The sequence below is a fragment of the Cervus canadensis genome, chromosome 4 (genome assembly GCF_019320065.1).
Source record: "Cervus canadensis isolate Bull #8, Minnesota chromosome 4, ASM1932006v1, whole genome shotgun sequence".
Taxonomy (NCBI): Eukaryota; Metazoa; Chordata; class Mammalia; order Artiodactyla; family Cervidae; genus Cervus; species Cervus canadensis.
This window is the reverse complement of record NC_057389.1, coordinates 89,546,734-89,564,746: the sequence shown is the minus strand read 5'-3', so window position 1 is coordinate 89,564,746 and position 18,013 is coordinate 89,546,734. Positions and strand designations below refer to the sequence as shown.

Here is an 18,013-nt window from a genome sequence, read left to right as displayed (position 1 = left end):
TTTTTAAAAGATAGTCTTTTTAAAATCTTATGTATTTATTTTGGACTGTGCTGGGTCTGTGTTGCTGACTTTCTCTAGTTGTGGCAAGTAGGGGCTATTCTCCAGTTGCATACCTAGGCTTCTCATCGTGGCAGCTTCTCTTGTTGTGGAGTGTGGGCTCTGGAACCTGGGCACAGTAGTTGTGGCACACGGGCTTAGATTTCCCATGGCATGTGGGATCGAACCTGAGTCCCCCTGCATTGGCAGGCAGATTCTTAGCCACTAGACAACCAGGGAAGTCCTGAAGCTAAACCTTTCTTATCAGAGGAGGCGCCAAGATGGTGGAGGAGTAGGACAGGGAGACCCCTTTCTTTCCTACAAATTCATCAAAAGAATAACTGAACGCAGAGCAAACTTCACAAAACAACTTCTGATCGCTAGCTGAGGTCATCAGGTGCCCAGAAAAGCAGCCCATTGTCTTTGAAAGGAGGTAGGACAAAATATAAAGGATAAAAAGTGAGACAAAAGAGCTAAGGACGGAGATCCGTCCCGGGAAGGGAGTCTCAATAGAGGACGTTTCCAGACCCCGGGAAACCCTCGCACTGGCGGGCCTGGGGGAAGTGTTTGAATCTCAGAGGGCAACCTGACTGGGAGGGAAACAATAAATAAAACCCACAGATTACGAGCCTAAAAGCAACTCCCAGCAGAAAAGTACCCCAGACACCCGCATCCGCCACCAGCAAGTGGGGGCGGAACGGAGAGGAGCGGGAGGCATTGCTTGGGGTAGGGTCCGGGCCTGAGTGCCCTGAGGACAATCGTAGGGAGCTTTTGGTGAGTTGCCAACTTAAACTGTGGGGCAGCAAAAGAGAGAGAGAAAATTAACCGGCCGGAACACACTGCCGGCCGTTCACAGAACAAAGGGACCAAGAAAGTCCAAAGAAGAGCTTGCAGGCTGCGGACCGGCCCAGCCCCGCCAGAGGCAGGAGGCAGTGGGGAGTGGAAAGGGGCAGGCTCAGCCCCAAGGACGGCATCCCCTGCTGCACTGCAAACAGGCCTCCACTTTCTAATCAAAGACCTCCTGAGATTCTGGATGGTCGACATCCGCCAGGTCGACATCCGCCGGGTCGACATCTGACTATAACCTTACAAAAAAAAAAAAAAAAAAGCCCTATTCCAGACACAGCAATCTAAACAAGATGAAAAGGCAAAGAAATACCCAACAGGTAAAGGAACATGAAAAATGCCCACCAAGTCAAACAAAAGAGGAGGAGATAGGGAATCTACCTGAAAAAGAATTTAGAATAATGATAATAAAAATGATCCAAAATCTTGAAAACAAAATGGAGTTACAGATAAATAGCCTGGAGACAAAGATTGAAAAGATGCAAGAAATGTTTAATAAAGACCTAGAAGAAATAAAAAAAAGAGTCAATTAAAAATGAACAATGCAATGAATGAGATAAAAAACACTCTGGAGGGAATCAAGAGTAGAATAACGGAGACAGAAGATAGGATAAGTGAGGTAGAAGACAAAATGGTGGAAATAAATGAAGAAGAGAGGAAAAAAGAAAAAAGGATCAAAAGAAATGAGGACAACCTCAGGGACCTCTGGGACAATGTGAAACGCCCCAACATTCGAATCATAGGAGTCCCAGAAGAAGAAGACAAAAAGAAAGGCCATGAGAAAATACTCGAGGAGATAATAGCTGAAAACTTCCCTAAAATGGGGAAGGAAATAGCCACCCAAGTCCAAGAAACCCAGAGAGTCCCAAACAGGATAAACCCAAGGCGAAACACCCCAAGACACATATTAATCAAATTAACAAAGATCAAACGCAAAGAACAAATACTAAAAGCAGCAAGGGAGAAACAACAAATAACACACAAAGGGATTCCCATAAGGATAACAGCTGATCTATCAATAGAAACCCTCCAGGCCAGAAGGGAATGGCAGGACATACTGAAAGTAATGAAAGAGAATAACCTACAACCTAGATTACTGTATCCAGCAAGGATCTCATTCAGATATGAAGGAGAATTCAAAAAGCTTTACAGACAAGCAAAAGCTGAGAGAATTCAGCACCACCAAACCAGCTCTTCAACAAATGCTAAAGGATCTTCTCTAGACAGGAAATGCAGAAAGGTTGTATAAACGTGAACCCAAAACAACAAAGTAAATGGCAACGGGACCACACCTATCAATAATTACCCTAAATGTAAATGGGTTGAATGCCCCAACCAAAAGACAAAGATTGGCTGAATGGATACAAAAACAAGACCCCTATATATGCTGTCTACAAGAGACCCACCTCAAAACAAGAGACACATACAGACTAAAAGTGAAGGGCTGGAAAAAAATATTTCACGCAAACAGAGACCAAAAGAAAGCAGGAGTCGCAATACTCATATCAGATAAAATAGACTTTCAAATAAAGGATGTGAAAAGAGACAAAGAAGGACACTACATAATGATCAAAGGATCAATCCAAGAAGAAGATATAACAATTATAAATATATATGCACCCAACATAGGAGCACCACAATATGTACGGCAAACGCTAATGAGTATGAAAGAGGAAATTAATAGTAACACAATAATAGTGGGAGACTTTAATACCCCACTCACAACTATGGATAGATCAACTAAACAGAAAATTAACAAGGAAACACAAATCTTAAATGACACAATGGACCAGCTAGACCTAATTGATATCTATAGGACATTTCACCCCAAAACAATCAACTTCACCTTTTTCTCAAGTGCACACGGAACCTTCTCCAGAATAGATCACATCCTGGGCCATAAATCTGGTCTTGGAAATTCAAAAAAACTGAAATCATTCCAGTCATCTTTTCTGACCACAGTGCAGTAAGATTAGATCTCAATTACAGGAAAAAAATTGTTAAAAATTCAAACATATGGAGGCTAAATAACATGCTTCTGAATAACCAACAAATCATAGAAGAAATCAAAAAAGAAATCAAAATATGTATAGAAATGAATGAAAATGAAAACACAACAACCCAAAACCTATGGGACACTGTAAAAGCAGTGCTAAGGGGAAGGTTCATAGCATTACAGGCTTACATCAAGAAACAAGAAAAAGTAAATAAATAACCTAACTCTACACCTAAAGCAATTAGAGAAGGAAGAAATGAAGAACCCCAGGGTTAGCAGAAGGAAAGAAATCTTAAAAATTAGGGCAGAAATAAATGCAAAAGAAACTAAAGAGACCATAGCAAAAATCAACAAAGCTAAAAGCTGGTTTTTTGAAAAAATAAACAAATTGACAAACCATTAGCAAGACTCATTAAGAAACAAAGAGAGAAGAACCAAATTAACAAAATTAGAAATGAAAATGGAGAGAGCACAACAGACAACACTGAAATACAAAGGATCATAAGAGACTACTACCAGCAGCTCTATGCCAATAAAATGGACAACTTGGAAGAAATGGACAAATTCTTAGAAAAGTATAACTTTCCAAAACTGAACCAGGAAGAAATAGAAGATCTTAACAGACCCATCACAAGCAAGGAAATCGAAACTGTAATCAAAAATCTTCCAGCAAACAAAAGCCCAGGACCAGATGGCTTCACAGCTGAATTCTACCAAAAATTTAGAGAAGAGCTAACACCTATCCTACTCAACCTCTTCAGAAAATTGCAGATGAAGTAAACTGTCCAAAATCATTCTGAGGCCATTCATCGACCCTAATTCAAAACAGACAAGAGATCAAAAAAAAGAAAACTACAGGCCAACTATCACTGATGAACATAGATGCAAAAATGCCTTAACAAGAATTTCTAGCAACCAGAATACAACATATTAAAATCATACACCATGACCAATGGGCTTTCATCCAGGAATGCAAGGATTCTTTAATATCCGCAAATCAATCAATGTAATACACCATATTAACAAATTGGAAGATAAAAACCATATGATTACCTCAATAGATGCAGAGAAAGCCTTTGACAAAATTCAACACTCATTTATGATTAAAACTCTCCAAAAAGCAGGAATAGAAGGAACATACCTCAACATAATAAAAGCTATATATGACAAATCCACAGCAAGCATCACCCTCAATGGTGAAAAATTGAAAGCATTTCCTCTGAAATCAGGAACAAGACAAGGGTGCCCACTCTCACCACTACTATTCAACATAGTCTTAGAAGTTTTGGCCACAGCAATCAGAGCAGAAAAAGAAGTAAAAGGAATCCATATAGGAAAAGAAGAAGTGAAACTCTCGCTGTTTGCAGATGACATGATCCTCTACATAGAAAACCCTAAAGACTCTACCAGAAAATTACTAGAGCTAATCAATGAATATAGTAAAGTTGCAGGATATAAAATTAACACACAGAAATCCCTTGCATTCCTATACACTAACAATGAGAAAACAGAAAGAGAAATTAAGGAAACAATACCATTCACCATTGCAACAAAAAGAATAAAATACTTAGGAGTATATCTACCTAAAGAAACAAAAGACCTATACATAGAAAACTATAAAACACTGATGAAAGAAGTCAAAGAGGACACAAACAGATGGAGAAACATACCGTGTTCATGGACTGGAAGAATCAATATTATCAAAATGGCTATTCTACCCAAAGCAACCTATAGATTCAATGCAATCCCTATCAAGCTACCAATGGTATTTTTCACAGAACTAGAACAAATAATTTCACAGTTTGTATGGAAATACAGAAAACCTCAAATAGCCAAAGTAATCTTGAGAAAGAAGAATGGAACTGGAGGAATCAACCTGCCTGACTTCAGACTCTACTACAAAGCCACAGTCATCAAGACAGTATGGTACTGGCACAAAGACAGAAATATAGATCAATGGAACAGAATAGAAAGCCCAGAGATAAATCCAGGAACCTATGGACACCTTATCTTTGACAAAAGAGGCAAGGATATACAATGGAAAAAAGACAACCTCTTTAACAAGTGGTGCTGGGAAAACTGGTCAACCACTTGTAAAAGAATGAAACTAGAACACTTTCTAACACCATACACAAAAATAAACTCAAAATGGATTAAAGATCTAAATGTAAGACCAGAAACTATAAAACTCCTAGAGGAGAACATAGGCAAAACACTCTCTGACATAAATCACAGCAGGATCCTCTATGACCCACCTCCCAGAATATTGGAAATAAAAGCAAAAACTAAACAAATGGGACCTAATGAAACTTAAAAGCTTTTGCACAACAAAGGAAACTATAAGTAAGGTGAAAAGACAGCCCTCAGATTGGGAGAAAATAATAGCAAATGAAGCAACAGACAGAGGATTAATCTCAAAAATATACAAGCAACTCCTGCAGCTCAATTCCAGAAAAATAAATGACCCAATCAAAAAATGGGCCAAAGAACTAAACAGACATTTCTCCAAAGAAGACATACAGATGGCTAACAAACACATGAAAAGATGCTCAACATCACTCATTATCAGAGAAATGCAAATCAAAACCACAATGAGGTACCATTACACGCCAGTCAGGATGGCTGCTATCCAAAAGTCTACAAGCAATAAATGCTGGAGAGGGTGTGGAGAAAAGGGAACCCTCTTACACTGTTGGTGGGAATGCAAACTAGTACAGCCCACTATGGAAAACAGTGTGGAGATTTCTTAAAAAAACTGGAAATAGAACTGCCATATGACCCAGCAATCCCACTTCTGGGCATACACACTGAGGAAACCAGATCTGAAAGAGACACGTGCACACCAATGTTCATCGCAGCACTGTTTATAATAGCCAGGACATGGAAGCAACCTAGATGCCCATCAGCAGATGAATGGATAAGGAAGCTGTGGTACATATACACCATGGAATATTACTCAGTCACTAAAAAGAATTCATTTGAATCAGTTCTAACGAGATGGATGAAACTGGAGCCCATTATACAGAGTGAAGTAAGCCAGAAAGACAAAGAACATTACAGCATACTAACACATATATATGGAATTTAGAAAGATGGTAATGATAACCCTATATGCAAAACAGAAAAAGAGACACAGAAGTACAGAACAGACTTTTGAACTCTGTGGGAGAGGGCAAGGGTGGGATGTTTCGAGAGAACAGCATGTATATTATCTATGGTGAAACAGATCACCAGCCCAGGTGGGATGCATGAGACAAGTGCTCGGGCCTGGTGCACTGGGAAGACCCAGAGGAATTGGGTGGAGGGGGAGGTGGGAGGGGGGATCGGGATGGGGAATACGTGTAAATCTATGGCTGATTCATATCAATGTATGACAAAACCCACTGAAATGTTGTGAAGTAATTAGCCTCCAACTAATAAAAAATAAAAAAAAACAAAGAAAAATAAATAAATAAACCTTTCTTATCCACTGTCATGGAAGAGGAAGCTACATTTAAAGAAAAGAAGAAAACATTCTCCTTTGACCAACACATGAACCTAAAGCACAAATCCATTGCCCATCATCTACAAACAAGTGTTTCTCACGAAACTACACACACTTTGAAATGGTAGGTTTTGCTATGGGAATTGGTTGAAAATATGATAAAGGTGTCTCATCATGCAGGACACAAGAATAAAGTAAAGCCCAGTATCTCTGCCCTATTAGAATAGCAGCTTAGATTTTATGCCAAACGGTCCTGGTTAGTGACTTATACAAATATTCTTTTTTGCCTGGCTCACTGGGCATGAACTGAACCTTGACTGTAGAGTATACCATCACTTCTGTTTCAAACAAACCCTTTGTACCAAGTGTGCTTGGAAGCTCTTAGTTCTTCAGTCACAAAATCATGTCTGACTCTTTGTGACCCCATGGACTGCAGCACACCAGGCTCCACTGTCTTCCACTGTCTCCTAGCGTTTGCACAAGTTCATGTTGGCTATCCAACCATCTCATCTTCCAACACCCTCTTCTCCTCCTGCCTTCAATATTTCCCAGCATCAGGGTCTTTTCCAATGAGTCTGCTCTTCCCATCAGGTGGCCAAAATATTGGAGCTTCAACTTCAGCATCGGCCCTTCCAATGAACAGTCAGGGCTGATTCCTTTAGGATTGACTGGTTTGTTCTCCTTGCTGTCCAAGGGACTCTCGAGAGTCTTCTCCAACCCCACAGTTCGAAAGAATCCATTCTTCAGTGCTCAGCCTTCTTGATGGTCCAACTCACATCCATACATGACTACTGGAAAAACCATGGCTTTGACTATACAGTCCTTTGTCAGCAAAGTGATGTCTTTGCTTTTTAATATGCTCTCTAAGTTTGTCATTGCTTTCCTTTCAAAGAGCCAGCAACTTTTAATTTTAAGCTTGGAACATAAGATGGTTAAAATCATGACCCCATGTGATTTGCACATGACTCCATTTGGTTGCACATTTTGACTCTTTGATAAGACACTGAATTATATACACTATAAAATGGGTTAAATGGAAAAGTTTATGTTATGTGACTTTGATCTCTTAAAAAATTAAGACTAAATTAATTTCCAGTCCCATACAGATTTAAACAGGGAATCTGGTTGACCTGTTTGGATTTTGGCAAAATCATATCCCTTATCCATGAATTTTGATGGATGTTATTTTTCATAAATTCCAGAATGGATTTTATGAAAACATTGGCTTTTGTTTTCTGTGGTATTTGTGTAGTTATTTGGGATTCCCTTACAGCTCAGCTGGTAAAGAATTTACCTTCAAGGGAGGGGACCCCAATTTGGTTCCTGGGTCATGAAGATCCACTGGAGAAGGGATAGGCTACCCACTCCAGTATTATTGGGCTTCCCTGGTGGCTCAGCTGGTAAAGAATCCGCCTACAATATGGGAGACCTGGATTTGATCCCTGGGTTAGGAAGATCCCCTGGAGAAGGGAAAGGCTACCCACTCCGGTATTCTACCCTGGAGAATTCCATGGACTGTATAGTCCATGGGGTTGCAAAGTGTCGGACACGACTAAGCAACTTTCACTTTCTTTGTGTAGTTATTACAACATGCAAAATGCTGGTGGGGAGAACAAATGTATTGTAGTTTGTGCCCTTAAAAATGTGAATATTAATTCCAAAAATTGCATAACTGAAGATTTCTACATCTTTTTGACTGCACCTCATGGCTTGTGGGGTCTTAGTTCCCTCTCCAGGGATTAAACCCAGGCCCATGGCAGTGGAAGCGCTGAGTCCTAGCTTCTGCACCACCAGGCAATTCCTGTCTACATTTTCTTTTTAAAGACATTTAGAAACTGCATGTCAAGCTACTGAGAAAATATCAGAACAGACAAGGAGTAAGAAATTGTAATTGAAAAGACTCGGTATACCAGATCATGGAGCTCTGATCTCCATTCAAGGGACAGAAACCCTTGCACGGTGATCTGTAGAGAAGCTAAGAAAACAAATACCCTGACCTCACTCTCCTCCATTTTTATGATATTCTGTTGGTGTCTCCCATTGGCCAAAACCAACTGAAAGCCAGAGGCCAAGAACATCCACAGTCATACTCCAGATGTGTTGTCATTCCAGGAAGACCACTGAATGGCTTTAGAGGGGTCAACAGACAACATCCAGCCCATTTAGATATTCATTCACATATTTATTGGGTTTCCTTCGCCATTAGAAAATATGTTCTATGGAAAAAAGGCAATGTGCTTCTTGCTTATTATCATATCTAGAGAGTAGATACTTAATAAATATTTACAGATGAATAAATGACTGTGCAAATTTCTAAAATCTTAATTTTGGGGGGGGGCACACTGCACTGCATGGGTGAGATCTTAGTTCCCCTACCAGGGATCCAACCTCACCCCCTGCAATGGAAGCTTGGAGTCATAATCACTAGACAACCAGGGAAGTTTCTTATTTTTTTAAAAACTGAACTACATATGTCCATCAACCTAGATGTCCATTGAAAGATGAGTGGATAAAGAAGTTGTGATACATATATACAATGGAATATCACTCAACCATAAAAAGGAATGCATTTCAGTCAGTTTTAATGAGGTGGATGAACCTAAAGACTATTATACAGAATGAAGTAAGTCAGGAAGTGAAAAAATTATATCATATATGAATGTATATATACGGAATCTGGAAGAAAGTATTGATGAAACCATTTACAAAGAAATGGAAATGCAGACATAGAGGATGGACTTATGGACACAGCAGGGGAAGGAGAGGCTAGGAGAATTTGAGATAGCAGCACTGACACATATACCCTATCACGTGTAAAATAGATCACTAGTGGGAAGCTGTTGTATAACACAGGGAGCCCAGCCTCGCTTGCACTCTGTGATGACCTAGGGGGTGGGATGGTGGGGGGCAGGGAGGCTAAAGAGGGAGGGGATATATATGTACAATTATGACTTATTTGCATTGATGTAAGGCAGAGAACACACAACACTGGAAAACAATTATCCTCCAATTAAAACAATAAAATACAGTTGAATAGTTGATTTACAGTGTTTCCTTAGTTTCAGAGGGCTTCCCTGGTGGCTGAGATGGTTAAGAATCTGCCTGCAATGCAGGAGACCCAGGTTCTATCCCTGGATGGGAAGATCCCCTGGAGGAGGGCATGGCAACCCACTCCAGTATTCTTGCCTGGAGAATCCCATGGACAGAGGAGCCTGATGGGCTACAGTCCATAGGGTCACAAGGAGTCAGACACAACTGAAGCGACTTAGCATGCACACACATTAGTTTCAGATATACAGCAAAGTATGAAATTTTTTTAACATCTCTGAGCCTCCTGGGTTTTTCCAGCTACCTAAAAGATTTTCTTGCCTTTTTTCTCGGCATATGGACTGAACGAGAAATGGAATTTCCATACTCCTGTATAATGATTAAGATACACCCTTATAAAGCTTCCAAAACACCTACCTGAGTGAGCTGATAGATATGGAGGTTTTGAGAAGTTGCCACTGAAAGGACAAGAGAGAAGTCAGAAGGGTGGAGAGAATCAGTGTGTCCAGAAGACCTCGGACACGACTGAACTGAACTGAAAAGACCTATGTGGCTACGTGAAGGCCCCTTAAGTTAAGGATAGGCTGGGAGATGGTGCTGCAGTGTTCATGAGTGTCCGTAACTCTGTGCCCAAGTGCAGCAGCTCTGGAGCCCAGGAGACAATGGCAGCCCCCACAATGGGTACAGAACTGCTTCTTATAGCCCAGGTCAAGCTGCATCTCAGCATTCTGTAGACTTGACCTGGCCGTGGGTAGAGATTGCTGTGCTGAGCAGGGAAAGATACCCTGGAGAGGCATACGAAGGACTTTCAAGCTGAAAGCAGAGAAAAGAACGGGAGAAACACACCCTGAGCAGATATCAAATAATACTTCAGCAACACCCACAAACTCCTGAGGGGGAATTTTTTCTGAGAACTAAGAAAGAGGAAGGAAGACAATCTGAGATCCTGCGGTTCAAACCTAGACATGGAAGCTGAGCCAACCCATATATGTAGCCAACGCAGATGAAGCTTGAGAGTTTCAAAATTACATGAAAACTGGGTGATTTTTTATCAATGTTGGGCAATGTTGGGTAAGATTTCAGAAGATGGAATATTGATTATAAAGAAGTGAGATGCTTGTGTGCTAAGTCACTTCAGTCGTGTCCAACTCTTTGTGACCTTATGGACTGTAGCTCGCCAGGCTCTTCTGTCCGTGGGATTCTCCAGGCAAGAATACTGGAGTGGGTTTCCGTTCCCTCCTCCAGGAGATCTTCCTGACCCAGGGATGGAATTCATGTCTCATGTCTCCTGCATTGGCAGGTAGTTTCCTTACCACTAGCGCCGCCTGGGGGTAAAAATAGCAAATAGCATTGGATGCTGTACCTTACAGAACTGCAAAAGAGAAGACGTGCTCCATCCCAAGAAAAGCATTAATAATGTCTCCTTCTGCTGCTTTTCCTACTTTTTAAAAGATGAAAACACTTTATCAAAAATGTATTTGGAAGTATCAGAGCCCTGCAGTCTAATCACATATTTAATATCTTGTAGCAACCTTTAAAGTGGTAGTTGCTCAGTTGTGTCTGAATCTTCGCGTGTCCAACTCTTTGAGACCCCATGGAGTATAGCCCGCCAGGCTCCTCTGTCCATGGAATTCTCCAGGTAAGAACACTGGAGTGGGTAGCCATTCCCTTCTCCAGAGTATCTTCCCAACCCAGGAATCAAATCTAGGCCTCCTGCATTGGCAGGTGGTTTCTTTACTGTTTTTCCAGTAGTCATGGGTGGATGTGAGAGTTGGACCATAAAGAAGACTGAGCACCAAAGAAGTGATGCTTTTGAACTATGGTGCTGGAGAAGACCCTCTAGAGCCCCTTGTACACAAGGAAATCAATACAGTCAATCCTAAGGGAAATCAACATTGAATATTCATTGGAAGGACTGATGCTGAAGCTACAGCTCCAAGACTGGCCAGCCATCTCATTGGGCAGGACCCTGATGCTGGGAAAAATTGAGGGCAGGAGGAGAAGGAGGCGATGGAGGATGAGATGGTCGGACAGCATTATCAGCTCAATGGACATGAGTTTGAGCAAACTCTGGGAAATAGTGAAGGATGGGGAAGCCTGGAGTGCTGCTGTCCATGGGGTTGCAGAGTCAGACACGACGGAGTGACTGAACAACAACAAAATAACCTATAATGGAAAATAAACTGAAAAAGAATATATATATATATGAATTAATTTGATGTATACCTGAAATTAACACATTTTAAAAACTTTTAATTTTGTATTGGGATATAGCCAATTCACAATGTTCTGATAGCATCAGGTGAAAAGTGAAGGGACTCAGCCATATGTATACAAGTATACATTCTCCCCCAAACTGTCCTCCCCCCTAGGCGGCCACATAACACTGAGCAGAGCTCCATGTGACACATTTTAAATCAACTATACTTCAATTGAAAAAAAACCACGTTGCAGTCTAGTCTCGATAAAGCCCAATGGAAAATGAGGCCGATGAACCTGTTTGCAGGGCAGAAATGAAGATGCCCTTGTAGAGAACAGACTTGTGGACGCGGGGCGGGAAGGAGAGGGTGAGATGAATTGAGAGCGTTAACACTGACATATATACACTCTCCTGTGTAAAACAGCTAGCTAGTGGGAAGCTGCTGTGAGCACAGGGAGCCCAACTCGGAGCTCTGTGATGACCTGGGGGGGGGATGGGGGGAGGTGGGAGGGTGGCTCAAAGGGAAGCGATACACATAGAGCTGATTCCTAAGGTTGTACAGCAGAAATCAACACAGCACTGTAGAGAAGTTAGACTCCAAATAAAAATAAATTTAAAAGATCATTTAAAAAGTCAAATGGTATGGTAAGCAATCTCTAAGATCTTTCAGAAAGGGAAAGGTTTCATCAGAATGTCTCAGAAGCTTGGAACATCATTTGAAATAAACATCTTCTTAGTGCAGTTCAGAATCTCATTAGAATGAGCTCCAAACACACATCTAAATGCGAATACAAGTTCTTCTGTCGTGTTTGCTGGTCATGAGGATGGGCAGTCGTTATTATTGTTGGCGTGTCTCCCTGGGTCAGTTGTCTGCCCTCTTCTCCTGAAGATGCTCAGTCATGTCCGACTCTTTGAGATCCCATGGACTGTAGCCTGCCAGGCTCCTCTGTCTGTGGGATTCTCCAGGCAAGGATACTGGAGTGGGTTGCCATTCCCTTCTCCAGGGGATTTCCCAACCAAGGATCAAACCTGTGTCTCCAGCATTGCAGGCATTCCCATTCTAGCTATGGGATTCTTTACTGTCTCAGCCACCAGCCCTGCAATGCTCTGCTGGAAATTGGTCTCCATGAAGCAGGAGCTGTTAAACATCTTCCCATCACAGTGGGGAAGATGTCAGTCCAGTAATGGACTGACAGAGATTTTTAAAAAATGGCTGCTTCCCTTGTGTCAAAATGGGATGAGGCTGAGATACAATTCACGGAGGTAAGTTCCAGTCAAGACTGTAAACTTGCCTGGCTCCTTCTATTCATCTCGTTTCCTTCACTTTTTCTCTCTTTTCAGAGCATTCTGTCAATAAATCATGAGCACCAAAATCACCCCTCCCACGTTCTGCTTTTAGGGAACCTGACTTAAGTCACCTGTTGTTATTTTAGAAATAGTAGTGTTCAGTGGAAAACAGTGTGGAGCTTCCTCAAAACAACAACCACAAAACAAACAAACAAACAAACAAACAAACTAGAAACAGAGTGATCATATGTTCCAGCAATCCTACTCCCAGACATATATCAGGGAAAGGTGAAAAGTCTAATTTGAAAAGGTACATGCACCCTAATGTTCATAGCAGCACTGTTTACAAAATAGCCAAGACATGGAAACAATCTAAATGTCCATGGACAGAGAAATGGATAAAGAAGATGTGGTAAGCATATACAATGGAATATGACTTGGCCACTAAAAAGAGTGAAATAATGCCATTTGCCGCAAAATGGATGAACCTTGCTATACTAAGTGAAGTAAGTCAGACAGAGAAGGAGAAATATCATATGACACCCCTTATATATGGAATCTAACAAGAAATGATACAAATTAACTTCTGTTCAAAACAGAAAGAGACTCACAGACTTAGAGAATGAACTTATGGCTACCAGGGGGGAGTATGTGATGGACATGTTACCCTGCTGTATTTAAAATGGGTAACCAACAAGGACCTACGGTATAGCACAGAGAACTCTGCTCAGGGTTATGTGGCAGCCTGGATGGGAGGGGAGTTTGAGGGAGAATGGATACATGTGTGTGTGTGGCTGAGTCCCTTTGATGTTCACCTGAAACTATCACAACACTGTTTGTTAATCGGCTATACCCCAGTACCAGGCGGGGGGTAAGTTTTAAAAAGAGCTGGAGGGTTCTTCGTTGAAAAGCAAGCCAGCCAGTCAGAAAACAAATCATTTATTGAGGGTTACTCTGTGTGTGAAGCATGTGATAGAAGCTGGAGAGGCATGCTTAAAGTCACACATCAATGGACTTAGGACAAATCAAAGTGGTAGCCAGAAGTCCTTGGTCCTGCCATTGCACTGGGATCTGTTATCTCCACAAAACTCTGAAAAGTCAGAGTTGCAGAAAACGGAAGATAAAATGGTAAGCTGGAACAGAAGCTCTTCTTTTCTCACCAGGGAAGGAAGCCATGGGAAGACCTCCCCACCCAATCATCCATAATCCAAATTGCCCAGAGAGTTCTAGGGCTGGCGAGATACTGCATTTCCACACTAAGCTGAGAAGAGATTTCAGAGAAGGCTTCTGCAGGCACCTGCTTTCCTGAGATGTTGTTCCATTGTGTGTTTGAAAGCAAGAAGGGACTTCAACCCTGTGAGAGAAATCAGAGTCAGAATCAATGGCAGGATTAGTACAATTTGAACTCAGGGATCATACATATGTGGGCACAGGTCTTACAAATATAGGCAGAGATAAATATGGCAACAAAAACTAGAAGGATAAACATTAAAATGTTAACAATGATTACCTCCAGTGTGGCAGGCACTGTTGACAAACTCAAAAGCTATTCTCAGCCTCTTGACTATTGATGTTCCCATTCTAGAAGCTAGAAATACTTGTTTTGTCAAATTTCTCTGTAACTATGAGTGTTCATGTGATACGGTTCTGACCAATTAGGTGAAAGGGAAATCCACTAAGGGGCTTCTGGAAAAGCTTTTGTTTCCCGTTGAAGAGAGAGGGTTGAAAGGTGAGTTTGCCACTCTGTCCCATCATTCTCCTTCCTGCCTTGAACATGGTCATGATGACTGGAGCTATGGCAGCCACCTTGTAACCATGAAAATAATTGATGAAAAGTCAGCATGTTATTGGTCAGATGGAAAACTAGGAAGAGTTTAGATCCTTAGCAACCTTGCCAAGCAACAGAACCAATACCAGAAATGCCTAACTCTGAGCTTCTATTCTTGCAATAAAAATAATTTCCTATTTATTTAAGCCACTGGATCATACTCTGGTTTCTCTTCAGATCATATAAATCTTTCGCCTTTTAAGCTACTGGATCTTAGTTACTTGTTCTTGGAATACATCAGAGGGGAAAAATAATAAGACATTCTGGTAGGAGATGTAGGACCACAAAAGATAAATGCAAATAAATAAGGAAATTGTAGTGTTAGAAAGTAGAAAGTATTGAAAAGAAAATCAAGATAAGGGTGTGGGACAAGCATGAATACCTGGGTGGGTGAATAGGAAGCTGCACAAAATGGAGTTATCAGAGGAAATTCTATTGAAAAGAAATGACTGGAACAGAGATTTGAAGGAAGTGAGGGAGTTGTCTATGTGGGTGTCAGGACAAAAACATTCAAGGCATTCAAGAACATTCAGTTCAAGACTCCAAAAGAGGAAGTGAGCCTGGCATGTCTAAAGAATCTTGAGCAGCCCAGTGTGGGTGGAGCAGAGTGAAATGAGGGGTCTATTAGTAGATGACAGGACAGGAAGGAAAAGAGAATTAGATCAGACAAGGTCCTGTGGGCCACAAGGAGGACGTTGGCTTTGACTCTGAATAAGGTGGGAGCCATGGAGTGTTGTAGGTAGAGAAGGGAAGATATCTGACTTGGGTGTTCATGAGCACCCTCCGGTTGCTACAAGGAGACCCGAGCAAGATAAGACAGGGAAAAAGATTAGAGAGGCAGCAAGGTAGATTTCTTTTGAGCTTATTTCCATCACTGTGGATAGAGACAATAGGACTTGGACCACAGTAGAAGGAATGAAGGGAAAAAGAAGCAACCAGATTCTAGATCTATTTTGAGGAAGAGTCAGCAGGATTTGCTGAGGGAGCAGAGATGAGGGAAGGGGAGAGGAAAAGCAGAGTCAAGCAGAGTCAACGTTAATTTCACAACTTCACTCTTGAACAATAGAAAAATAGAGGACCCTCTGTGGAAATGAGAGGTGGGGGAATCTGATGATGTGACATATTGCAAATGAGAAGCTCATTTGGGACAGGCTACCTCTGAAATATCTATTAGATATCTAAGTAGGCATTTGGTAGGTGGTAGGTTATACGAGTATATAATTCAGGAGACAGGGCTGGACAGCACATTATTTAAATTTTGGGAGTCACTGCTAATAGTTGGTGGTATAGCCATGAGACTGGATGAGATCCACTGTGTAGAAGACAATGTGCACTTTGATGGAAAATGATGTGTTGTCAGGGGATACCTCCTCCCCTCCAGGTTATCTGGCTCTGATCTATAGTGGAACTACTTAACAATTTTATCAGGTTTAAGCAACTGACAGTGATGGGAAATAAGTTCATGGAAAAAATAGTTTTGCCTCTAATTGTGCATTCATTTTGATATTATTGAGATTGTATATGTATTATAATATATTAATACACAAGTAAACACAATTATGAATTTTATGTGTTATGTAATATAAATGATTCTATATAACTTCTGAATATTTACATTATATGTACATTATATATATTAAATAATATGAATAATTATATATAATGTCTATATATTTAAATTTTATGTACAATTTATATATAATATAAATTTATATTTATATAGTACATAATTTGAAATGCATATATTATACAATATGAATAATTACATATACAAAGGCTGTATATACAATTATATGTATGATTTATATATTACATATAAAATTTGTATATATGTATTTATATTATATATTTGTACTTACATGTATTTGTATACTTACATGTATTTATACTTATATATGTTTATATTTATTAATATATAGTTGGGCTTCCCTGTGGCTCAGTGGTAAAGAAGCCACATGCCAATGCAAGAGACATGGGTTCAATCCCTGGGTTGGGAAGATCCCCTGGAGTAGGAAATGGCAACCTACTCCAGTGTTCCTACCTGGGAAATCCCATGGACAGAGGAGCCTGGCAGACTATAGTCCATGGAGTCACAAAGAGTGTGACATGTCTTAGCAACTAAACAACAATAACAAATATAAAATTTATATATTATAATATGAATAATTAGATGTGATATCTGTTTATTTACAATTATGAATATAATTATATGATATATAATTATGTCATATTATATATATTACACTTATTTACCAATGAGGAAACCAGGCAGATGTTATAACTGGTTCAAAAGACAACACAAAGAGCATGCATATATATAAATTAAAAGTAGAATAATATTATGTATTATGTATACATTGTGAACATTGCATACATTATATGAGTGCTATGCATTTTGTATACATTGTATATATTATATGTGTGATGGAATACACAGACATGTCTGTTCTTTGCATTCTCTTATGAGCCAGTTACAACATCTCTTCATTCCTTCAATGATTAATAAGCAGAATAAAATCCTTAACATATGCTTATTTCATATCCACGAGTCATGATTTTATCTTTTTTAGTTTGCACAGCTACTGAAGCACAGAGCTGGGATTTAAACCCAGGCAGCCTAGTTCCCCAATCCCCACTTTTAAATACCACAGTTTATCAAATGAGTTCATACACATGAATGTCAAAGCTATGGTTTTTCCAGTAGCCATATACGGATACAAGAGTTGGACCCTAAAGAAGGCTGAGCACCAAAAAATTGATGCTTTTGAATTGTGGGGGTGGTGGTTTAGTCACTCAGTCATGTCTGACTCTTGCAACCCCATGGACTGCAGCCCACCAGGCTCCTCTGTCCATGGAACCCTCGAGACAAGAACACTGGAATGGGTTGCTATTTCCTTCTCTGCTTTTGAACTGCAGCGCTAGAGAAAACTCTTAAGAGTCCCTTGGACAGCAAGGAGATCAAACCAGTCAATCCTAAAGGAAACCAACCCTGACTATTCATTGCAAGGACTGATGCTGAAGCTGAAGCTCCAGTACTTTGGCCACCTGATGGGAGGAGTCAACTCACTGCAAAAGACCCTGATGCTAGGAAAGATTGAGGGCAGTAGGAGAAGGGGACAACATAAGATGAGATGGTTGGATGGTTATCACCAACTCAATGGACATAAGTTTGAGCAAACTCTGAGAGATAGTGAAGGACAGGAAAGCCTGTTGTGCTGCAGTCCATGGGGTCACAAAGAGTTGGACACGAATGAGTGACTGAATAACAACAGATGCTTAGCTTACAGC

General features: G+C 40.5%; 1 protein-coding gene across 2 annotated transcripts in view; it reads right to left on the bottom strand.

The window, feature by feature from the left end:
• Positions 1–13,820: 13,820 nt before the first annotated feature.
• The window catches only part of ADGRE1 (adhesion G protein-coupled receptor E1), a 78,500-nt gene continuing 74,307 nt past the window's right edge, over positions 13,821–18,013 (bottom strand). For both annotated transcript variants that reach the window (XM_043466396.1, XM_043466397.1), the window contains one exon: positions 13,821–14,251. In XM_043466396.1, the coding sequence (XP_043322331.1) occupies positions 14,246–14,251 (6 nt within the window). In that variant the 3' untranslated portion in view covers positions 13,821–14,245. The remainder of the gene's footprint in view (positions 14,252–18,013) is intronic.